Source organism: Nanorana parkeri, unplaced genomic scaffold, assembly GCF_000935625.1.
Source record: "Nanorana parkeri isolate BGI_ZX_2015 unplaced genomic scaffold, ASM93562v1 scaffold349, whole genome shotgun sequence".
In the NCBI taxonomy this organism is placed as follows: Eukaryota; Metazoa; Chordata; class Amphibia; order Anura; family Dicroglossidae; genus Nanorana; species Nanorana parkeri.
In genome coordinates this window covers 511,465-536,765 of record NW_017306617.1, presented here as the reverse complement: position 1 = coordinate 536,765, position 25,301 = coordinate 511,465, and the positions used below count along the sequence as shown (strand labels likewise).

Genomic DNA, 25,301 nt, shown 5'->3' with positions numbered 1-25,301 from the left:
TCCTGTGACAGCCGAAGGAGTCTGGATGGAGAGCGGTTACAATCCCTCAACAATTAGCTGATCGTTGAGTATTTGTGAATAATTGAGGACATATTATGTTTACTGGGTCCCCAATTATGAACAGGAAGTGCTCTACATCACTTCCTGTTCATTCATGATTGTGGACATAGTAGCTCATACTATATCCACAATTTTTTCATGGACAGGAACACTCAGTATATAGTCTTCCTGTTCATTCATAACAGGGGCTGCAGAAAGAGATGGAGGACTCTGTGTCCTCCATCTCTTTTTCTATTTCAACAGGGAAATATCAGGGGTTTGATATTTCCACAGAGCCCCCGATAGTAAAGCAGAAAAATAAAATGATTTACATTTTTGTTTTGTTTTTAAATGTTAGAAAAAAAATGTGGTTTCAGCCTGACCTATATTTTTTAGTTTCTGTATGAAATTCCATTTTAGTGCACCTCTAGTTTTCACCCAATTTGCAAATCACTGTTATTTATAAGTATTTTTTATAAAATGGCTGCAGTCGCTGTTCGGCTTGGAATTTTTGTCCCAGTCTCGATTTACAAAAAAACGGACTTCTGTGAAACTGAGGGTTGCTGATGGGGCCGTGCACTGCTTGAATTTTCACTAATATGACAATCTAAGCAGTACATGGCAATCTTAAAGAAAGATCTTCCGGCTCTTCTCGCCAAACAAGAATTCAGTGCACAGCAAAGCAAAGACTGGCAAGGGACACCCAGTGATGATGTCACTGGCTCTATAAAAAGAAACATTAATTAAACTATACATTTACATTGAAATATTTTATTGAAAGTGTATCAGTGGGAGTCGAGAATAAGGGAATGCATTTTAAACATTCACTAATCTTCAGCTGTAACGTTGCAAAGAACGTCTGCCAACTAACAATTTTAATTGTGGTCATAAGCATTGCATAAAATAGATATTTTAAATAGGTCATAAAATATCTGCATATCAGTCATGTAAATATTATTCAGTAAAGTAAATATCAATCATGTGTATCATATGTGTGTGTTTTGGTTTAAATAGGAAGTTGGCTGCCATTTTAGGCATTTCTTTTTTACATGGCAATAAACTGCAGCATGAACGTTCTGTTTTGTGAAAAGATTTAGCTGGGATGAAATGAGGAATCCTCGTGCTTGGCAGTGATTGAAGAGGGTTTACCAATGTGCTGCTGTGCAGATGTCTGTTACAGCATACCGCCCTTTCTGCTTGTTACTGTAATCGGCAGTATCTGCTGATCCAGCGCTCTGGAGACCGCAAAACAAGGCCACCTCTCTTTAGCTCATCGCTTATTTTTAGTGCCTCTCGTGGGATAATATCTGTCTATAATAAAAGACCAAACCACTTTTGTTAGGTTTCTTCAGCTTCATAAAGAAGGAGCTTTAAAGAACTCCAGGTATGCAAAAAGTTAACCCTTGGAGTGGGGCTACCCCCGCACTGCAAGAGTTAAGTTATCGTTATTCTCTAGGGACCAGGATAAAGAAGATAATCACCTGATCCAAGGTCCTGATAACCTCTCCCCCTCCACTCTGGCTGTGACCTGTCCCTCAGCGTCCTCACGTCTATCAAGTCAGTGGACTGTATTAGATGTGGTGACATCAGCGGGGCTTAGCCTGTCTGAGCCTGGGGGAGAAGAGGCTGCAAGGACCGGCCTAGTAGCCAGATGGGATTGAGGATCAGGTAAGTGGATTATGTGAGCCCCTAGAGAAAAATGAGCAGTTAACCCTTGCAGTGTGGAGGTGGTTCCTCATTAAAGAGGCTGTTTTTGTAGGTCTGGTTTTAACATTATCGTAAGAAAATCTAACTTGGAGCTGTGATCTTTATTGATCGTTGGTAAATCCAAATGTTAAAATTGAATACCAAGGGCAGAACACTTCTATTAATCTTACAACTCGTATAATTTAGCTAGTCATACGTGAGGGCCTGACTCTGTTGTGGTGTGTGTGTGTGTGTGTGTTGTGTTTTTTTTTTCCCCTGTAGAATCCAGTATGTGTGTCTGTGTTACCTATATTTAAAGCTGAATTCCTGACCTGGCCAACAAAACATTTTGTTCCTTCATCAAACACAAAATAAGAATCCCGTTTTGTCTAGAGTTGATGCCCTGGCACCTGACGCTCTGATTCTTTTCTCTACTTCACCACAATGTGAGCATGCCCTCAATGTCATCACATACAATGGTAGACCAGTGGTGGCCGCTGGTCGTACATTTTATGTAATGATGTCAGCGACACGACTGGTGGCTTCATGGGACCAGTCCTCAGTACAGGAGCACGATTCATGATTTCTTAGTGTAGGTGGGCTATTTATGTGTAGATGTATTTTCTTTTAGTACACCATTGTGTTATTTTTGTGTGCAGTGTGATAAGTTTGGATTAATTTTGTGAAGCGGGGGACTCTTTACATAGTCGGTTTAGTTCCTTTATCCTATTTAGTCGTTTTTCGATCTCCAAGTTTAGCAAGTTTTGTAGTGTTAACTTCCTTTGGCAAATAGCAGTGACCTTTTATGGGCTATCGAATGATAGAGAAGGGCCATATTTCCAGGAACATTCTCGTATAAATAAAACTCCCAATTTCCATATGGCGAGAGCCTGTGTAAATCTGTTTTTCAGTTCAATTGCCAGTTTAGTTTATCCAGCAGTGTTAGGGAGAGTTTGGTGGAGCCAAGAGCAAATAGGATACTTAGGAGAATTTCAGACTTTTTAACATGCTCCAAATAGTGATGATCTATGCATATCCAAGTAATTCTATAGTAAGGATGCACTGATACCGGTTTTTCAGTATCGAGTACCAATATATTTTTTTCGGTACCCACCATATCGGTGCCATGTGTCCCAATTATCAGGAAGCCAGGCGGTGGATCATGACCCATCGCCCGGCTTCCTGATTGCCTGGGGAGCCGGTGTTCTATCGAAATAACACCGGCTTCACTTGACGAGGCTGCCTGGCTTCCTGACCAATCAGGGAAGCGGGCCATTACATGCTGCCTGGCTTCCTGATTTGGTTAGGAAGCCAGGCTTCTTAGCAACAAGTGAAGCCAGCTTCCTAGCCAATCAGGAAGCCAGGTGGCACTTCATGACCCGGCTTCCGGTGCATTGCAAAGAAACATGCTAATTTCAGTGCTGGCCCCTAGCTTGCACATCATTTCTCATTGTTGCTCCGCAGTAAGTGTTTTTCCCCGTAGTTCTCTTAGGGGTCACGAGAGGACATATACTAGCGTCCTCCCGTGACCCAAAGCTCAGTATATCACGAGCTACAGCTTGCGGTATACTGAGACTGCCGCAATACTGTCGAGATCCACCCAGCTGCGTGAGGCAGAGCCCGCTGTCACTATCAAGACGCAGAGCCAGCTGTACCTGCCCCCTCCCCCGTCCGTTCCTCCACTGCGGGGAGCTGTGATTGACAGTCACTGCTCTCTGCAGGGAGATGATCGAGAAGTGAGCGGGTGACGGTATGTGTTCGCTCACTTCCTCAATCTATTGAGCCGACGTGTGACAGTTTCATTGTCATACATCGGCTTGAACTATGAGGATGAGGGATTTTTCACTCGCCTTATAGTTCTCCTTTTAATGGAGGCATCAGAGTTGTCCCCTCTGACAGTACTAGTCTGATTGGCCAAACCTGTACTTTAACCTTGAAGAATGAAGTTCGTTAATGCCTCCTTTATACCAGTATGAGCAAAGCACAGTTTGTATTATAATGTATAAATGCCTCAACAATCAGAAGTAAAGCAAACTATAAGAATGGTTGTATGAAGACGTCTTATTCATGGCAATTAGCAAGTCATTTTGTTTCTTTTGCTAATGGTATCTTTTTTGTAAATACTTTTTTATTTTGTTTTTTTCGTACTGGGAAATGGGACTCTTGTGTTCTACTTGGCATATAATCTACCTCCTGGAGAGTCATGTGAGAGTGGCTCTACATGATGCATAAAAATGAGCATCCAAATCAACCGCTGTTTACAATGCTTCTCTTCCCCTTCTTATTGGTTCTGCCTCTGATTTTAGTACCATGGGACTGTTCAGTATAACAAAGAATGACTTGCATACAAGTTAGTAGTTATCTGTATGGGAGAGCCAATGTCTCTCAAAAAAATGTGTTGGGCAGAAACTTGAGCATAGTTAAATTCCTGAGACAAGACTCCTTCCTGCCTATGGTCATTGTGCTGTTGTCACACATTGGATGTTCTCATAGTGCAAGCTTAACAACTCATTAAAAGATTTTTGTGGGTCACACTGGCTTATATTATCTGGTTCTATCTTGTATTTAGTTCTACTTTCACTTTTTCAGTTCATATGAACTAAAGCTAGCCATAAACACCCCAAATTTCAGATGATTTCTGCTAAACCCGCCAAAATGTGAGCCTTGAGGCACCCTGTGGGCACCACCTAACAAAAGTTGATTTTTAAATCAGCTGAGTCCATTGAAAAATTCCCAGCCCAACAGTGACTGCATACTTTAAAATGTAGTCCCTGTTTGGATATTCAAGCAGGTGCCGCAACTTTCTAAATGCAATAGCTGGTGGTGGAGATTTCTCCATCCACACGGTTACGCATGGATGGGATAATCAAGTGATTGTTCTCTTGTTCAGACCGCGGTCTGGCAAGAGAAAATCTATATGTGCTAGCTCAATAGACGATGGTGTCCCTCATTATGGATGGTGTAGTTAAATGACTATTAGATTGTGTTCCAGGAAATTTCCGGGTAAGTGTCCAAACTGAAATTCTCATACAAAACATTTCTGGCCTAAATGCTGTGGCTTCTGTTGTTTTCTGGTGTTTACAAAACCATCCCCACAAGCAAATGTCATCTGAATGTGTTGTAATGCCCTTATAAGCCATTCTTGCCAGATGGGAGAATAGGAATAACATGCAAATGGTTGGCAAGAACTTTTATGAATGGTCCCGCGTGCTCATTTTTCTGTTTTCTATGTTATGCCTGTAGGAAGGATTTTTTTATTTTTCTTTGTTGAGCATTGCACTATTTCCCAAAAGATTCATACTTTTCACTGTTTCCTTTTTACATTTATTCATTTTTCTCTGCAGTTATAAGCAGCAGAAATTCAATTTATTGAGAGAGGAAAACGAAGGATATGGAAAATTGATTGCAGAGCTTGGACAGGATTTGTCTGGGAGTATAACAAGCGATTTAATCCTGGAAAATATCAAATCCCTAATTGGTAAGGCTGGGGATGTGAACCACATTTTATTTGTGCACTTTCTCTTTGTCGGTTTCCAGAAAAATTTTGAATTTAATGCATATGGCCAGTATACCTCGTATGTTTAATAGCGCTGATCTCATGCCACTGTCAGTTTGCGGGATATCTTGCCACCAATATTATTATTTTCAGGTGTATTTAGGAGTGGTCATGTGATTACTTGCTCTCCTCCTTAATTCTGCATTGCATGGACTATGTGAGGGTAGCAGTGGCACTGGAACATCACTTCTCCTTCCAGAAGCTTTCACTGCTTTAGGTAGCACTCAATAGGTGATTGACATCATCGTGCAGCAGTGTAGTGCAGTGGCAGCAACTTGGATGAAAGGGTGACAACGCTGTGGATAATTCCACAGGTGCCTTACAGTGGTGTTAACTTGATGCAAGAAGCACGCCTACATCCTTGTTGCTTATAGTATCGACAGGTTTGAATAGCGGTAAAGAAATGGACAAGGCAGAAGGCACTGTACTACTTAAGGTTACAGTGGATTCTATTTTGCCTGTGCTTTAATTGTAAGGTAGTTTTACCCTCTCTGATTTTGAGATTAAAGGAGAACTATGGGGTTAAATCTTTTCCCCATAGTTCTCAGGGTAACGGGAGGATACAAGCTAGCGTCCTCCCGTCACCCTAGGCTCAGTATACCGCGAGCCGTAGCTCGCGGTATACTGAGACGCCGCAGCTGAAGCGGATCCCGACAATTGTGCCGGGATCCGCCCAGCTGCGTGACTGACAGCCTGGCTCCTGTGACAGGATCGAGAGGTGAGCGAACGCCGGTATGTGTTCGTTCACCTCCCGATCTACTGAGCCGACCTGTGACAGTCTCATTGTCACAGGTCGGCTAGAAATATGAGGTGAGTGAAAAGCACTCACCTCATAGTTCTCCTTTTAAATATAACTTAATTCATTAGTTAAATAAACTTTTTTTATTTTACTTTACTGTTTTTCCACTTGCTGGTCCTTTTTAGACATTAGTGATGTAGCCCGTGCCTAAGAAATTCATCCTAGCAAGGGTCAGAATACAATTGGATTGGCACTGTATGTATTAGAGATGCACCGATCGTTTTTTCCGTAGCGAGTACAATTACCAATATTTATTTTTTTTCTTTTGGTACTTGCCAGTGCTGTGTGCCCCGCCTCCGGGCTTCCCGATTGCCTGGAAAGCCAGTGTTCTAACGAAAGAACACAAGCTTCACTTGCCGAGGCTTCCTGGCTTTTTGACCAATCAGGAAGCTGGGAGTCGAGTCATGACAAGCTGCCTACCAACAAGTAAAGCTGGCTCCCTAGCCAATCAAGAAGCCGGGCAGCACGTCATGACCCTGATTAGTTAGGAAGCCGGCTTCACTTTTTCCTAGGCAGCTTGGCTATCTGACCAATCAGGAAACCGGGAGGTGGGTCTCGCGGCACAGGTACTTGTTTTTTTGTATCGGAGTATTTGCACGAGTACTCATGCAAATACTCGGTATCGCCGCCGATACCGATGCTTGTATCGGTGCATCCCTAGTCATAACCCACTGCCCGGTTGCTGATTGGAAAGGAAGCCGGCTCTATGCTCCCTGTCCACGGCTGATGACAATATTGAGCGTCAGGATTTTTCATAGGCTAATTCAGTATAATCTTCACATTTCAATGGTGTGTGTGTGTGTGTGTGATTTATAGTAACAGTTATTTTTCTGTATCTTTGTGGTTGGTCAGTAAGTTGAATAATTGACCTGCCAGATAAGACATTTTCCAACACTTCTCTGGTAAGTGTATGATTAAACATTGCTTCTGTTATGAAAGATGTTTAAGGCTGCTTATAATTGTTGCTCTATGATTTTCTTATATTTTATGTGCAGCTCTAAGTTGGTGCAGTACTGGTTCGGCCGTTAAATAACATATCAGTTTATAGATTATTGTCTTATTGTTTTTTCTTTCTCTTTTCTGTTTTTTTTAGGATGTTTTAACATTGATCCAAATAGAGTATTGGATATTATCTTAGAAGTTTTTGAGTGCAGACCAGATCATGATGAGTTCTTTGTACCCTTAATTGAATCATATATGGGTATGTGTGAGCCTCAGACATTGTGTCACATCCTGGGATTTAAATTCAAGTTTTACCAGGTAAGATATACAGTTTGTGTACAAAAAGGCCTGTGCTTCTTCCACAATGTTTGTATTATCTTTTAGTTTAAATGCTTTCAATTGATTTTTTTAGGAACCCAATGGAGAAACCCCTTCATCTTTGTACAGAGTTGCAGCAGTTCTCTTACAACAAAATCTTATTGATTTGGAAGACCTCTATGTACATGTAAGTCTAAAGAAACTGAATACACATTTTTTCAGATACACCGTTTTCGAAAATGTGGTAATTTGTTCCAAAGCAACTATAGGAGATTATAAAACACCCTTTACATGAATAATGTTTTATCTTAAACAGTTTTATTCTACTATAATTGCCTCAAATCAGTCTTTGTATCGAGTTTCTAACTTCAGGGCAGAAGTTGTAATTAAACATTAAGTGTCCCTTAGCAGTATGTGCATGTGCTTAAAGGGAGGCAGGATTTTATAATGGGTGCCACTAGCTGATTGAGCAGTAGAATAGAGAGCAGCAAGGAGGTGAGGCTGCTGAAGTGAGCCGCCTACAGGAGGCTTTTGGGAACCTTGACCCCACTGGACTGGATGATTACAGGACTAACCTGGAATGTGACCTTTGGACACTGGGCTCTGCATTGTGACATTTATCCTTTTGTCTCCTGGACATGGTCACTTTGGGGTGTCTGGAACTTTTGTGCTGCCATTATCTGGTTCATGAGTATTCAAGGCCTGACTTTGCAGTTGCTCCTGCCTTTTGGTGCAAAATGTTGGAACCCAAATACATGAGGACTAGCCTTGCTGCCCCTGGTTTCTACAGAACATAATACACTAATGGTTTCTGCCGGTGCTGCCTGCAGTGCACCCCCCTGAAGGGCCTGACACAAGCAGCCTGAAATTCTGTCCTCTGCTTGAGTCTGTTTTATCCCTGGGTTCTTCCTTAGCTCCATCGGGCATGGCCCCCTTCTCAGCAATATGCCAGGAAGATTTTACTGCAGTCACACAAGAGTTTAAGCATACTTCCTTGTCTTCACCTGCAGAGTCCCCATCTGATCTGCCCACGGCATTAGCTCCATCTGAGCCTACAAGACTATCAGATGCTGAGCTTGTTTGACTAGCATTTTCCCACGCTGGATTAACACCAGTCACAGTAAGGGCACACAGAAAGCAATTATTTTTTATGTGCCCCATTCACACTACAATGCTAGTGTGATGTGTTACAAAAAAATGCTGACATGCTGCATTTTTCTGCAGTGCACTGGAGGTCATTACATTGCAGCACAGCATGCTGCTGTGCAAATACCTGAATAAATTGTACATGCTATACACTGCCCATGAAGTTGTATATACAGTGCTTTGCATTGTTACAACACCTACACACCGCTGTCACCTAGTTGCACGCAAATACAGAATTTTTGAACCAGCCCTAAGTCCTTAACTGACGATTTTACATTAGAGGAGTTACAAGCCGGAGACCATTACTTCCAGATTTGGAGGCTCTTACTAAAGAGATCAGTTCTTCTTGACATTATTTGCACCCTCTTTAAAACTTGATGATCTGCCTGCTGCTTTTACCAGTGTTCAAAGTCTAGACTCTGCAAATATCACAATGGCCTTTCTAGCAATACATTTGAGTGTCTCTTCGGCTCAAGAACAGTCATCATTATTTTTTAGTCTTCAAGGAGACATGCCACTTGTGACCAATATCTGGAGTTCTGTAACCACATGCATTTTTAGGAAGTGAATTCACTTTGAATCAGAATTCAAAAGATCAATGTCATTTATAAACATTTAGGGCCCATTCACACCATTGCAGGGCATTAGTGCATGGGTATCAACGTTCTTTACGTTAATTTGAACAGGCTGCCTATTACACCAAAACAGTTGCATGTGGCAGTTGAGGTGCCATACAGAATGAATAGCACTGCGTTACACCAACACATATAATGTGTGTTGCGCATACTGCAGCAGTTTGGTGCACGGCCTTCAATATTACTGTTATGAAGTGGAGTTCTAGTGTGCCTGTTGACTTAACAAGTCCCATAATGAACCTATTGATCAAATATGTATCTTACACCTGGGGTGCATGGCAGATTCACTGCTTTGCTAATATACCAGTTTAGTGCTCTTACATTTCATTCTACATTTAAAACCTCCTATATAGTTCAGTTTTTTTCTATGACATTGGGTCAGCAACTGGGAGCTGAGCAATAATTCAGTAGCAGAAGTAACTTTACAATGTGCATGCTTAGGTATAAAAAGGACATATTTACGTGTACCTAAAAAATAACTAGAGAATAATTAAAATGTTTTTATTGAAAAAACTTTTCTGAGAAACAAATCTAGCAACGCTACATATCCTGCCCATTCTCCATAAAACCGCTCCTAACCCCTATAAATCAGGCAAAATGAATGTAACACAAAAATATAACAGTTGGGTACATTTATTAACCCCTTCATGACTGAGGCCCTTGGGGGGGCGGCCCCTTCTTCGGGACGCAGAAGCGATCTGGCGACAGGTAAGTCGCCAGGATCGCTTCTGTTGTAAAGCCGACAGTCGGCTCTACAAGTTTAAACAGAGTCCCGGCGGCAAAAGTCGCCGGGAGTCTGTTTAAACAGCCCCGATGCTGGCGACGTACACTGTACGTCGTCAGTCACGAAGGGGTTAAAGTGGACCATTACCCCTTTGATTACAAATCACATCAGCATACAGCTCTGCATTCTGATATGAAATCCTGTTACATCCTTCAGCTAAACAAATATCTATTTTTATTTTACTTACATTTTTTCTCCACTTCCTGGTCCTTTTTGGCACTTGCACATTATGTAATCGTGCCCAAGCATTGCATTTTGGGAAGATTATATCGGCAGAGTATGTGCATGGTCACATGTCCTAGTCCACATGTGCCAGAGTTCCAAGAAGTAAAGGAAGATTTAGTAACCTGCCCTTAGTTTAAATGGCCACCGTCAGGAGACTGGGAAAGAAAATAAAAATATATGCAAAAAATAAAAAGCCTGCAGCTATCTAGATGTATCTTGTGTGTAGATTTTCATTACTAAACATTTCTAAAGGTGCATTTGTTATCTTGAAGATATGGGTAAAGGTCCTATTTAACTAATAGCCATTTTGTTCTAGGAAACCACACTGCAGAAATCTGTTTCCAAAAGTTTGTGCACATGTTAAATATGTTACATTTATATTTCACTGCAGATTGTGCTTCAATAGCTAGGCATTGCTACAAAGTTGTTGTTTTTTGTGTGGCTTTTTTGTTGTTTTTCTGCTGAAATTAAACTCTCTCTTTCATTCATATGCATACATGTATCACTATAAAGAAAAGGTATACTTGGGTTAAACAAAATCCTTTCTTGCAAATACATTCAGCCACCAGATGGTTTAAAGCAATTAGCTGCAGAAAGGATGAAAAGCATAGGATAGCGGAGCAAACCAGACCATTCTAGTACAAGTTAATTATCTTGACATAACTCTCAAAGCAAATCTCCCCAGTCTTAAGGTTACTTGCGGGATGTAACTCATGATAGTGTTACCAATTATCTCTCCTTGTGTTCATGCCTATCTCCAGTTGATTGTGTATCCAAGAGGGGATATTCCAATTTGTGGCTGAAGAGCTACAATCAGCCCATTCAGCGTGAGGTTATTTGTGCAGTGCTCCGCTTGTTTCTCATCATGTGTTGGCAGCTCTTCTCATGGTACCCCACCAACAGAGTAAGTTATCAGCCCATGTGTTCAAACGTCATCATCCATCCATCCATACCACGTAGAACCATGGGGAGGAGTGTACTGGACAACGATTATATATTTCATCTGCAGTTGGACTTGGTCAGGATCAGGGGCGGACTGACCGTTCGGGCGCTGCCCGTGGGCCCGCGGCCATGACGGGGCACGTGGCAGCTGTCGCCCTCTTTGGGTCACTGACTGTCCTGCAATGTCGTCTTGTACTCGTCTTTCATGTTAAGTCCTGGCCCGACGGCTCACTGAGGAATGCAGCGTACAGGCAGAGCTGCCTGTCAGTGAGAGGACTTTAGCACACAGCTACCTCTCACTCATGCTCACGGCTTTGGCAGAGGGAGCACATGTGTGTGTGTGTGTGAGAATACCAGGGGGCCTGGCAGGGGACTTTCCACAGCTCTAGAGCAGCATCCACGATTCTCCAGCAATTTATGTTTGTTTCTAGGGATGCACCGGTACCGGTTTTTCCGGTACTCGCCGATACCAATTACCGAGTAACGGAAGTCCCATTCAGGAAGCCAGGTGGCGTGTTATGACTTGCCACCTGGCTTCCTGCTTAGCCGGGCAGCGTGTAAAGAGTCGCCACCCGGCTTCCCGATATTAACAAGAAAGTCCCCTCTTACCTTAGTATGTGCAGCCTGTCACCTCCGGTGCCTCTCCAGCGAGAACGCGGCCTTCGTCTGGTACCCAACTGGAGCCGTCTGGCCGGCCAATCAGGAAGCCAGGCGCCATTTAATGACGCAACGCACTGCTTTCTGATTGGCCGGGAGGCCTGCTCCATGCTCTCTTGTCATGATATGATGAGGGAGCATGAAGCCAGCTTCCCGGCTAATCAGAAAGCAGGGCGTCATTAGACGGCGCCCGGCTTCCTGATTGGACGGCTCCGGCTGGGTACCAGACGAAGGCCGCATTCTCGCTGGAGAGGCCCCCGGGGGTGACAGGCTGCACATACTAAGGTAAGGTAACCTTACCTCACGAGGCCAGCTTCCTGATTGGCCAGCTTCCCGACCAAACAGGAAGCCAGGCAGCGCGTCATTACACGCTGCCCGGCTTCCTGATTGGCCGGGAAGTCGGCTCCATGCTCTCTCATCACAAGTGACGAGAGAGCATGGAGCCGCTTCCCGGTCAATCGCGAAACCGGGCAGCGTGTAATGACGCGCTGCCCGGCTTCCTGATACCGGAAGTACTCGTGCTAGGCATCGGAGCATTTGGGCGAGTACGAGTACTTGCCCAAATACTCGGAATCGGCACCGATAGCGATACTAGTATTGGTATCGGTGCATCCCTATTTGTTTCCAAAGAAGGAGAATTTTTTTTAGCAAAAACCTACAAATGATGCCTCTTTTGCATCTTGTCACTTTTGATATTAAGCACATGTCGCATGTGAATAAGGCTAAATTGGTTGAACATTTACTTCCCAGACAGCATCAGATGCAATCTGTTAGCGAATTGGCAAAACTAGTGTGAACAGTGCAGGCAGAGACAGTAAGAAAGAGATTTTGGCCTTTTTGTAATAACATTACTGATTCCCATTAATCATGGCTTGATTTCCTTTGACTTCTTTCTGACCTCTGCGTTCTGTGCGTTTCTCCCTTCTGACCTCTGACTAATGCACGTTTCTCCCATCTGACTAATGCGCGTTACTACCTTCTGACCTCTGCGTTCTGTGCGTTTCTCCCTTCTGACCTCTGACTAATGCACGTTTCTCCCATCTGACTAATGCGCGTTACTACCTTCTGACCTCTGCGTTCTGTGCACTACTAACTTCTGACCTCTGTTCTGTGCGCTACAACCCTCTGACCTCTGCTTTCAGTTCGCTACTACTTTCTGACCTCTGCGTTCTGTGCGTTACTACCTTCTGACCTCTGCGTTCTGTGCGTTACTACCTTCTGACCTCTGCGTTCTGTGCGTTACTCCCTTCTGACCTCTGACTAATGCACGTTACTCCCATCTGACTAATGCGCGTTACTACCTTCTGACCTGTGCGTTCTGCGCTTTACTCTGACATCTGCTTTCTGTGTGTTACTTGCTGCTGAGCTTTGCTTTCCTTACTATTGAACTCTGCGTTTTTTTACTGCTGCATATTTGCCACTCTGTGCATTTCTTACTACTTACATTGGTTCTGGTCTTAGGACTGCCATGCAATGGTTCTGGTCTGATGTCTGTCCTGCAGTGGTGCTGGTCTGATGTCTGTCCTGCGTTGGTGCTGGTCTGATGTCTGTCCTGCGTTGGTGCTGGTCTGATGTCTGTCCTGCATTGGTGCTGGTCTGATGTCTGTCCTGCACTGGTGCTGGTCTGATGTCTGTCCTGCACTGGTGCTGGTCTGATGTCTGTCCTGCACTGGTGCTGGTCTGATGTCTGTCCGGCACTGGTGCTGGTCTGATGTCTGTCCGGCACTGGTGCGATGTCTGTCCGGCACTGGTGCTGGTCTGATGTCTGTCCGGCACTGGTGCTGGTCTAAGGTTTGCATATTGCACATGCAATATGTATCCATACCCCCACTCCTATCCTAGATTATTCACTTCTCCTGTCCATTCTCCTACTAATTATCTTGTCATTCAGGATGGCGTAATAGGTCAAAATATCCAAACCAGAAAAATTCTGCCGTTTTTTAGCTCACTTTCCAAATTACCTACTGTATATTAGTCTAGATTTAAGATTATCCTACCAATTCCCCTGCAATTCACTTTTTAGTGAATAGATGTGTTATTTTAAAAATAGTATGGAAAAATAATCCCTGTAACATAGGAATGTACATGTGGGTGGGGCTTGTATATGGTTGGAGCACAAAGGGGCCCCATAAACACGCATTGCCCGTGGGGCCCTATGTGTTCTCAGTCTGCCCCTGGTCAGGATCTACTGTGTTTGACAGGCATTGCTTTTTTTTCACTCCCTTTCCCACATGCAGGCATCTCCCACTTGAAGATTTAAAGGGGCATGCCTGACATAATTGAGGACAACTAAGGATATACATTTTTCACATAAATATATCCCTGTCATTTTCTATACAGAAGTGCAGATTGCGGCATGCTCAAAGAAAAAGAAAAGTTTACCTATACAGTAATTTACGGGAAATCACTGCTCCCCCACCACCCCAATGGGTTCACAAACAGAAATCAACAAATGATATCTGCATTGTTTTTGGATAGAATTGAAGTGGTTTAGATGCACTCTGTCTGTAGAGAAGGGAAAGGTTTTATTGCTGCTTTAGGGGGGAGATTTGCACTGTATTAGGACAGGAAGTTTGGTAAATTTCCCTATCCTTGAAGAAAAAAAAACTCAACAGATTCCCACCTCCATCCAAAATTACCCCAAGTGGGGATAGTTTGAAGTTTGCCTGTTACAAAGCATGTACATATTAAAGTGACATTAAACCCTCCAGATTTTTTAACATAAACCAATACTGTAATGTGTGCCTTACTGTAATCCATGGTTGTTTCCCTTCTCTTTGCTGCTCTTCCTTTTAAATCCTCATGTCTTCTCATGCTGAGGGAGAACTTCCCTTTGCAGCTGAGTGCCTCTTCCTGTAGTGCTGGCTCAGGTTGTGAACCTGCACACAGACACCATGTATCCATTTCAGAGACAAGGCAAAACAGAAGTTCTGCCCAGCATGAGAAGAGATACGGATTTAAAAGGAAGAGCAGCAAAGAGAAGGGAAACTACCCTGGATTACAGTAAGGCACACATTACAGTATTGTTTTATGTTAAAAATCTGGAGGGTTTAATGTCACTTTAAGTTGTTTCTCCATACTGCGCAAAAATGTAATTCTTCTTTTGTTTGTTTGTTTGTTTGTTTTTCTTACTAGCTTCTCCCATTGGACAGCAGCATTCTTGAGGAGCATAAGAAGGAGGTTATAGAAGCCAAACAGATTGTCCGAAAACTAACCTTGGTAGTTCTCTCTTCTGACAAAAATGAAGATAAAGACAAGGAAAAGGAGAAAGATGATGAAAAAAATGAAAAGGTAAAAGTGATTTCTGGACAGGTGTCATTGTGGGTTCTTTTTTGTAATTTTGAGAATACTGTAGATTATTAGAATGTGAAATTTGCCTATTACATTTCAGGAACAAAGCAGTGACAGGTTCAAATGGGGTGCATATACAGTATGTTGGCTAAAATGTTTTGTATTTCTTGCCCTTCAGATAAATTAATATTTTAATGTCTGGTAATACTTGTATTAAAAATCCTACTGTAGTGGAGGCAGAACAGGGAACAGTGGTGTGACTTAGAATCGGTGTGGGAACATTTTTAGATATTGTATATTTTTTACATTTATTTTTCTGTTTTCCTTTCTGATAGATGCTAAATGTTTTGTTTCAATCATGAAGCGCTGTTTATATAAAGCTATCGTGAACAAAACGATACATAATTCATGATAACTACTTCCTATATGCAGAAAATCTTCAAGTGACCCTAAACTCAGGAGTTGCATCTTAAACATGGATTCAAGTATCCTAACTATTAACAAAAATGTATCTTATTTGTCTATCGCTCTTCTGCAGATCCTTAAATCATCTCTCAATTGTTGCTGACTCTGTCCTTCCTTCTGAAGGGAGGCTACTTTTGTTCTCCATGGTCCCTGTGTGTGATGTAAAGTAGCCACTGCTCCATGCTCGCTCCTGTGATGGACTACAATCTCAGGTTTAGTTAACTAATATGTATTGAAATTACAACACACACAGGGACCACGGGGAACAAAAGTTGTCACCCTCCAGAAGGAAAGACAGTGTCGGCATGAATTCAGAGATGATTTGAGGCTCTACAGCTGAGTGATACACAAATAAGATACATTGTTGTTCATAGTTAAGGTACTTTGAATGCAATTTTGGGATTTAACTCCAGAGTTTAGTGTCAGTTTATGCAGAAGCTCATCAAAACTTGAAATGCAGCTACTGTACATGTGTAGTGTTTTCTGCTTCCTGCATGTGACTTTTTCTTTGAAGAAAGGGTAACCTGTTACATACAATGGCTGTGGTCATATGACAGTGCTCTCCTCCTATTCATGAGTGTTCTATGCTGCGCTGAGCAGAGAATATATTGCATAATCGGATGCTGAGCCCTGAATTTTATAAATGAATGGGCAGTGTGGAGTCTTTGTAGTGTTTTGGTGAATTTAGATATTCCTTTTATAAATGGACCCTTTGTAAAGAAGAGCGCAGAGAAAATAAAATCATAACCCTTTCAGTGAGCTACCCCTGCACTGCAAGGGTTAAGTGCTATTTTAGCTCCTTAGACAAAATGAGCAGAGTTATACTCAACTGAAGCACGATCCCAGCTGGCTGCTAGACTGGTCCCTTGAGCCTCGCTCTAGCGATCTAAAGTCTTCTGAGTCATCATGTTCGATAGTGTATAGGATGTGTGGATGCCGAGGGACATACCATTGCTGGGGCGGGGGAGATGGGCTGAAGGAACCCCTCTAGCAGCCAGTTGGGATTGGGGTTTGGGTGAGTATTTGAAAAAGTGCAGGCTTACCTGAGCAGTCTTCCAGCAACTTGTTTCTGAGATCGGGCCTGTCTATCTGCGGCTGTCATCCCCCCACACCTGCTCCTCCTTACTACATCTCCCCATGTCCCTGTGCCGATCGTGGATGTGGGTGGTGAGTGTGAGGCGGGAAGGAGATGCGGCGTGTAGAGCGTGGATGCGGGTGTGCGGGTCTGGCAGCGGTGAGCGTGAGTTGGGGAGGAGGTGTGGCGCACAGCGTGTGTGGAGCCGTGAACAGGGCCAACTGATCGGAAGCCGATTAATCGATTATTGAAAAAGTTGACAACTTTTTCAATAACCGATTATAATCGATTGTGTTGATTAGTTGTTGCAGCCCTAGTGAGTATAACTTTACTTTAGCTCCCTAGGCAAAACGAGCACTTAACCTTCGCAGTAATGGGGTAGCCCCACTGCGAGGGTTAAGATTTTTTTTTTTTTGACCAAAGTTCTGTAAAGTTTCAGGATATGTAACTTTATATTTTGGGTACTTTCAGTAATAGTAATTTACTTCCATAATCTTTGACTGATTAAAGGTATTTTAAATGGTGACAAAAATAGGCATACAGTTCCTTGAATCACTTTCAATCTTACTGTTCTTTCTTACATTTTGCATAAATGTATAGTTACGCGGGAAAAAATGTGTTGCAATCGCAGCTATTGGGGTTGATTTTACTAAAGTAATAAGCAGGGCTTGAAAAATTTTAGGGTGTCTCACCAGTCAGTCAAAAATGTCACCAGTCAGCATGACCGGACTATAGCCTTCCAATTTGTTTGGTGGTATTTAATCACCACTATTTTTTACTATATAATGAAAAAAGTACCGTAAATTTAGAGAGAAAAAAAACGTTTTCCCTGTTATGCTTTTGGTAAAATATTAAATTTGGGGTGACGTCTGGCAAATAGACACCAAACATGTCAAGCTTTAAAATTGCGTGCGCCCGCAAAATTGCAAAAAAATACCATATCCAAAATTGGCCGAGGGCAGTGCTTTAAAAGCTTTTGCTACCCATCAGTTTAGTGTTAGTAGTGAATAATGGCCCTAAAATTATTGCCTTCACTCTGACTTTCGCAGTGATATGTTACGTGTGGCACAATTGGCGCAATCGCCATTTTCACACATAGTCGCACCTGACGCATGTTTGCGTGTATGTGGGGGCAGGGGACGGACTTTAAAAAAAAGTGTATATATACAGTCGTGCTCATACGTTTACATAGCCTGGCAGAATTTTATCAATTTCTGGCCATTTTGCAGAGTATATGAATGATTACATGAAAACCTTTCCGTCACTCATGGGTAGTGTTTGGCTGAAGCCATTTATTATCAATCAACTGTGTTTACTCTTTTTCAATCATAATGACAACAGAAGCTAAAAATATATAATATTTGACCTTACATTTTTTTTTGCGGTAACTTTTTTATTTAAAAAGAAAAAAAAAATCACTTCACTTTATTGCTATCGCATAGGGGGCTAAGAATCCCCCATGTGATGGCCAATTTAAACTGACTGACCCCTTTATGGAGGCATCAGTGGTCTCTAGGGACCTCCCAAAAAGCTGATGAAGTAGAGGTCTGATTCTCTAGCTACAGAAGCTGGAGAATGACAGCTGAATGTGGAAGTGATGTAATATACATCACTCCTGCATTCAGAGAACGACGAGGAGGAGATCAGAGGGAGATCATGTGATGATCTCTGTTGACAGAGCCGCCCTGCGAATGCCGAGCCCTCACCGGACACAACGGGGATCGGCAGCGGCTCTACAGCCGCCGGACCGGTTGTATGTAAACAGTCATCTAAGAAGCTCTGAGGCCTGCTGTTTAATTATAACCGCCGGCCGGGAAGCGGTTAAACCGGCGCGAGCTGCTACTCGTCTGGCTCCGGCGTCCTTTCGTCAGAGGATGAGTTAATTTGCAAGCCCTAGTAATAAGACATTTTTACTTTGCAAAGTGAATGTTCACTTAGTAGATAAGGTGAAGATTCTATAGTAATCTAGTTATGTACAAACAGAAAGCTAACCTTTTTTTTTGCTTTTAAATGTCAACCACATTGTGTTTCTTTCAAGACCTCATTCTTACTCTTCCTTCTGTTTCATTGTAGAATTCTTTTTAAAACACAATTGCTATTTTACATTCATAAAACTGTCTCCATTGCCCCAGTTTGAACTTTCTAACTGCTTCGAGTGCTTTATGTTGTGATTGTTATTCTGATTCTGACTTTTCTTTAGTTCTCCTTTTTAAATTGGATTGTGTGAAATGATTTCATGGTTTGTTTAGTTTAGTGCCGTGAATGTAAATAAAATTGCAGAACTATACTCAAGAGGCAGCGCAAATGAGCAGAACCAAAATCCTAATTCATATTTTATTGTTGAATGAAGCATAATTTGATTATATGCTCACTGGTAAAATTATTAGCTCACAAAGAAAGTTCATTATTTCTAAACATGCCGGGATATTTACTACTTGCTGACTTGTAATTTGAGATCCATTTTCCTTCTGTAGAATAATTTTAAGTGTTTCCTTAAACTTTTGACTGCATTATTTTTGCTTTGATATAGAATTGACTCTTGATACAATTTCTTGCTGTTTACGGTAATCACTAGAGGGTAAACCAAATGTTTCTTCTTTATACTGGCTTAAGATTTGTCAGAATGTATTTAAATGGCTAGGTAATCAGTGTAAAAATAGTTTGAAGCATAAATGTGAACATTTGAAAGCAGCTTTAAAGAAGAACTATGAGGTGAGTGCTTTTCACTCACCTCATAGTTCTAGCCGACCTGTGACAATGAGACTGTCACAGGTCGGCTCAGTAGATCGAGAGGTGAGCGAACACATACCGGCGTTCGCTCACCTCTCGATCCTGTCACAGCTCTCTGCCGTGACAGGGGAGAGGCTGGATTCCCCCCTCCCCGCTCCGATCCGCCAGCACTGACTGGCGGAACGGGAGGGGGCGGGTACAGCTGGCTCTGCCTCTAGATAGGCAGAGCCACCTGTCAGTCACGCAGCTGGGCGGATCCCAGCACAATTGTCGGTATCCGCTTCAGCTGCGGCGTCTCAGTATACCGCGAACTACAGCTCGCGGTATACTGAGCCTAGAGTGACGGGAGGACACTAGTTTGTGTCCTCCCGTTACCCTAAGGAGAACTATGGGAAAAGCCTTAACCCCATAGTTCTCCTTTAATCTCGTTCTGAAGCAAGTCATAAACTGCAGAGGATGAAGACTAAAATGCTCTTGTTTTTTTTTTTTTTTATATTTTGGAAAGGTTTATCCCTTTTATCCTATAACATTTAAACTGTATTTCCACTTTATTTACTTTTGATAAAGTGATTAGTTTACGTCCTGTCCTGCTGACAATGGTTTCATCAGACAGGAAGGGAGGGGAAATCTCTTAAAGGCAACTCAGACCGAAAACTGTAGGGAATCTTCCATAAAGATGGCCACTAGGTCTTTACAGTACATCCTGATTCTTTCAAGACTTCCCATTTTACCACAATAAGTGTATATTGTTCTAAAGCGCACTTTAATGGAGTCTGATGTAGAATGGTTGTAGTTTGAGTGCCTGGTATCTGCCGAATCACAGTTGTCCAAGCCCGCCAACATTTTAAACAGCTGCTACATGGCTTCTTTAAGGTTGCAGATTGTTATTCAGAATCTGTGCTTTTTCTCCAACACTTGTGATGCAGCCTATCGCACCTAACCCACTCACATCCACTTATAACTCTGTGATAACAGGCAAGTAGCATTCACATATGGGATACTATAGTAGTCCTTAAAGTGACACTGTCACAAAAAATGTTTAAGTGCTGGGCCATTTAGAATTGGCAACCTCTGACTATTCCAGGTACTTTCAAAGCTTGCCCTTTCCTTTTCCCCTCCCTACCATATGATCCTATTAGTCTGTCTGAGCTGCCTCATTGGACAGTTGGAATGGTGGTGGGGAGGTTTTGGCATGCTCCTTCACTACTAAAAAGCATTCGCGTTTCAAGGGGGCTATGAAAGTAGCCACAGATGTTTGATTGCAGATATCTGGGGACCTGTCATAGAGATGCAGGAGACGGGAGATAATTTGATTAAGCAGGGTCTTATGGAAAATTCAGCCGAGAATGCAAGAAGTTTCTGTAATGGCTCCAAATGGACAGACCTTGAAGCTAACATTTAGAGAACTTTATTTCAAAGTCCTAATGAGTTATTGATAATGAGAAATGAGAATAAACCAGTGGTTGATTACTAACACCATAATGTTTCCAAAAAGGTAAAGTAAACGAGTTAGGAAAATGCCTTTTTGTTCCTTGTATTGTTTGTTCTTTTGGACCCAAAAGAGTGCATACTCTCTAATGTAACTATTTGGTAAGTGTGATGTGTTCCGAAACGTTTCTACATAACAGCACCTCAATGAAAACATTGTAGTGGAAATAGTTGTATTATGTTGGTAGGTTCTTGCTGGCCCCTGAGGTTTGTACTATGAGATCTTGCTGTAAAACTGTTAGTCTAGATATAACATTGTGTAGTTTGTCAAGGGATGAAATGTATTTATACATGTACAAAAAATAACTGCTTTATTCAGTCATAAACTATTTAGTCACCAACACACTTGTTTGCAGGCTATTGACAACCAGAAGCTTGGTTTACTTGAAGCACTACTGAAGATTGGAGACTGGCAGCATGCTCAGAATATAATGGATCAGATGCCGCCTTTTTATGCCACCTCCCATAAATCAATTGCAATAGCGCTGTGTCACCTTATTCATATAACCATCGATCCTCTCTATCGAAGGTAAGCTTGAGTTAAATACATTTTGATCATCTTTTCAATGGACCAGGATGCCTTGTATTTGGATAACTCTCAATAAAAAGGTATGGTGTGGCAGATGTGAACTGGTATTCCTGCCTTTTTGTTTTTGGCAAGCCGGTATCTGCACTTGCCCTCTTGTATACCTATGCAGGGATTTGCAGCTATAGGAATTTGTCTCTGTAAAGGAGGTGATGCTTCCCAGATAGTGGGTGAGGTTTTTCAATGCTGCACATTTAACAGTTTTTAAATCTTTCACAGACAATCAATTATGAATAGTGCACTTGTGCTGCTTCAGCTTCTGGCTGCTGTTGAAGAGCCCAGCCATGTATGACTTGTCAGAGATCATCTCATGCATATCTGATTGCTATAGATTGCTTTACATTGATCTAAACCTGATGTCCAAAGTCAAACCTACTTTAAAAAGCTGCTTGTATGTGTTTAGATGTGATTTGTAAACCCTTACAACAGCCACTTATGCTGGATGGCTTTCTCTTTATTTAATTGTGGATACAAATATGAATGGAATTTACATCATGAATACTATCATTACAAGTATTAGCTACATAAATTTACCATTTTCTGCTATAGTGGTCCCAGGCTTTGCATCTAAACCCAATTACTATTCAGTTCATTGTGTTACATGCTATATAGAAATGGCCTTAACTGTACCTGGTCCACACTAGTCTAAATAGTTTAATTGCTTTGGTATTTCTCTCCGCTGTACAGAAGTTGCTAATGAGATGGGGATCAGTATGAGGAGGTGGGGTCTCAGCCAGTCTGGCTTATAAGGAGCAATGGAAAGTCGGATGTTGCCCCGCAGTTGTTAAATCGGCATAGGCCACCACCTCTTGATTAAAGCAGAACAGGGAAAAATGTAGTTAATCCTTACTCCATTGCACTGCAATGGTTAAGTGCTGAAAATAACAGTTCTACTCACCCAAACCTCAGAGCGGACTGGATGTTAGACCGGTCCTTCCAGCTTCTCTCCCCCTCTGCTCCAGCGGTCTAAAGTTCCTGCAGTCATCACGTCCAATATACTTTGTATTGGAAGTGAGGATGCCGAGGGACATGCCATTGCGGCAGAATAGGAGGAGAGAGGCTGGAGGGAGCACTGTGACAGCCGGATGGCTCCGTGGTTCAGGTGAGCGTAACTTTAGTCCCTAATACAAAAACGAGCCGTTAACCCTTGCGGGGCAAGGGTACCCTTATTGCAAGGGTTAATAATTTCCCCGGTTTTCTTTAAAAGAGAGAAACCCTGAATATAGTAAATACTGTGAGGTCAGGCAATACCGAGATGCCTTTCTTTATAAAAATAAATATTATGTAAATAGTTTTTTTTTTTTTTAAACTCTGCCACTAATTGAATAACCTCGTTTTGGGGAGAGGTAACTTATTTAGGGTTTAAATGGTTGTGTTCTTAATTGGTATATGTCCTGTTTTCATTTCTCATATTATTTTGATCCTTTGTGTATATTTCCCTTGATCTTAGCATAGTGGCCAAAAAGCAGACATAAACAATTTGGCCCTCATGTAGGGCTACTGTTTGTGAGATTTTCTCTTATTGAGTGTACACACATTATGTCCATATATGATTGTCAATGGTCAATACTAGTTGCTGGTGTGGCCCCTTTTTTAATGTGTGAGTGAAAAGATGTGTACACATTAGAAAACGTTTAGTATTTTCCAGCCAGATTCTTAATTTTAAATGATTACTTTAGGAATCAATTGTACCTTGAAAATGATGTAATGCCATATTCACCAGTTAACCATGTCCTAGATCTAAAATACAGTTAAAACTCGATGCTGGCGACGTACACTGTACGTCGTCAGTCACGAAGGGGTTAAAGGAGAACTATGAGGTGAGTGAAAATCACTCGCCCTCAGAGCTCGAGCCGACGTGTGACACACTATCACACGTCTGCTCTATTGATCGCGAAGTGAGCAAACTCATACCGTCGCTCGCTCACTTCTCCATCATCTCCCTGCAGAGAGCAGTGACTGTCAGTGACGGCTGTTCCGATCCTCTAGCGCTGGAGGAATGGGTAGGGGGCGGGTACAGCTGGGTGGATCTCAACAGTATTGTCGGCATCCATCCTGACTGCCGCAGTCTCGGTATACCGCGAGCTGTAGCTCATGATATACTAGCGTCCTCCCATGACCCAAAGTTTAGTATATGTCCTCGCGTGACCCTTAAGAGGACTATGGGGAAAAACACTAATCCCATTGTTCTCTTTTAACATTACGGATTGTTTCAATTTTAAGGAAGGCACTGCTAAAAATCCTTCATTATAATGGTAAATTATTTGTCGGCTGTACTGATCTGTGTCACAGAAGCTGTCTACACAGTTGGCCAGGTGTTCTGAGAACCATTTTATTCAGGTGAACGTCACTGAACAGAATGAAAGGGATTAGGATGAGGCCTGTTTAGTCTATAAATATGCCTTCAATCTGACTTTTTATAGCTTTAAGCCATATTCTGCCAGGCTGTAACCTTTTACCATCTTTTGATTTTGGGTGTTGGGCAGTTCCTGTAAAATTTAAATGGGTCCACCCTTTATGGGAGATTTGAAGGTGACATTATATAGTACTTTTTTATGGTTGACTGTGGTCATGATGAAAAAGTCTAGCTAGTTTTGCTCCCTAGACCTGTCGTTATACACTTGAACATTATTAATGGTTTCTGTTGCTAAATTTAATACTGTCAAATACAAAATACTTTTATACTGTTTTTTTTTTTTTATTGTGTGCAACAACTGTCTGCATTTGTTTTCTAGGGTGGGAGTGCCGAAAGGTGCCAAGGGATCTCGTGTTTACCGTTTGCATAACAAGAAAGCACCAAAACCAGTGGAATGCTTTGAAGATATGAGAAGAGATGTATTCAACATGCTTTGTTCCCTTGGTCCACATCTAGCACATGATCCCATTTTGCTGGCAAAAATTGTTAGACTTGGCAAAGCTTTAATGAAGGAGGTTTGTGGGTTTATTTTTATTTTTTGTATTTCTTTCACTAGTTATGTCGAGCGTAAAGAATAGATGTTTTTAATGTCTAACAAAATATTGGTCACTCAAGCACAGACACAGAGATATTCTTTATTTACAGTGTGCCTGATGCTGCGTTATTCTGGGTATGCTTCTTCAAAAGGATCTGTTATGTCTTGTCTTGTCTGTCCATGTGTTCAATGGCTCAGCACACTGTATTGTTAATGGTTTTCATGTGGCTGACCAGGGAGTTCTGTTTACAATGCTGAAACACATTGCAAACAGTATAGAGCAGTCCTTGTTTCAGCTGCTGTTACTAGACTGTGCTCACAGGCCTATTTATTTTATGTTGGCTGTGAACCTGGTTCATCATTATGTGGTTGACTTTCTGTGTTTATTCTTGACGAAAACTTAATAAAAAGCATGTTATTTTGTAAGAGTTCTAAAAGAAACGTAACACTTAGCAAGGGATCACAAGTAATCTTTAATAAGCTATAATACGCCTACATTTTTAAAGTGACTCCCAGAACAAAGCAAAAGGGTCACTGCATGGGTAAGGCAAGGATTCATTTAAAGCTAATTAATTGTTCTTTTTCTAATGTTCTTAAATGTTTAGATATACCTGTGAGATTTTGCTACCCACTCGGTTTAACCAATTCTGTGAATATTTGTTTGACTATGCTTTACTAGTGGCAAGGAAGGTATTTGCTATTTGGATCTATCAGGTTTTTACAACTTTTAGGATCCTAGATGGGAAATGTCTCCTTTTTTTTGTTCCCTGTCAATGCCATAGCACATCTCTTCTCTTTTGCAACTTAAATTGGGATACGGCCTGCTTTATATATTGCTCCAATTCATATAGCTTAACTATTATGCTAGTATAATAGGGCTGCAGCTAACTTATTTTCATCAACTAATCGATTGGTTCTATAAAAAAAAAATCTTGTGTATATGTGCTGGTGTGTGCCCTGCTCAACCCCCCCCCCCTCGTCTGCTG

General features: G+C 41.9%; 1 protein-coding gene across 2 annotated transcripts in view; it reads left to right on the top strand.

The window, feature by feature from the left end:
* Positions 1-25,301, top strand: part of THOC2 (THO complex 2) — a 132,702-nt gene that overhangs the window by 21,186 nt on the left and 86,215 nt on the right. For both annotated transcript variants that reach the window (XM_018558626.1, XM_018558625.1), the window contains exons 7-12: positions 5,070-5,203; positions 7,174-7,340; positions 7,435-7,527; positions 14,865-15,020; positions 21,135-21,307; positions 24,100-24,295. In XM_018558626.1, coding sequence (XP_018414128.1) covers positions 5,070-5,203; positions 7,174-7,340; positions 7,435-7,527; positions 14,865-15,020; positions 21,135-21,307; positions 24,100-24,295 — 919 coding nt within the window. The remainder of the gene's footprint in view (positions 1-5,069; positions 5,204-7,173; positions 7,341-7,434; positions 7,528-14,864; positions 15,021-21,134; positions 21,308-24,099; positions 24,296-25,301) is intronic.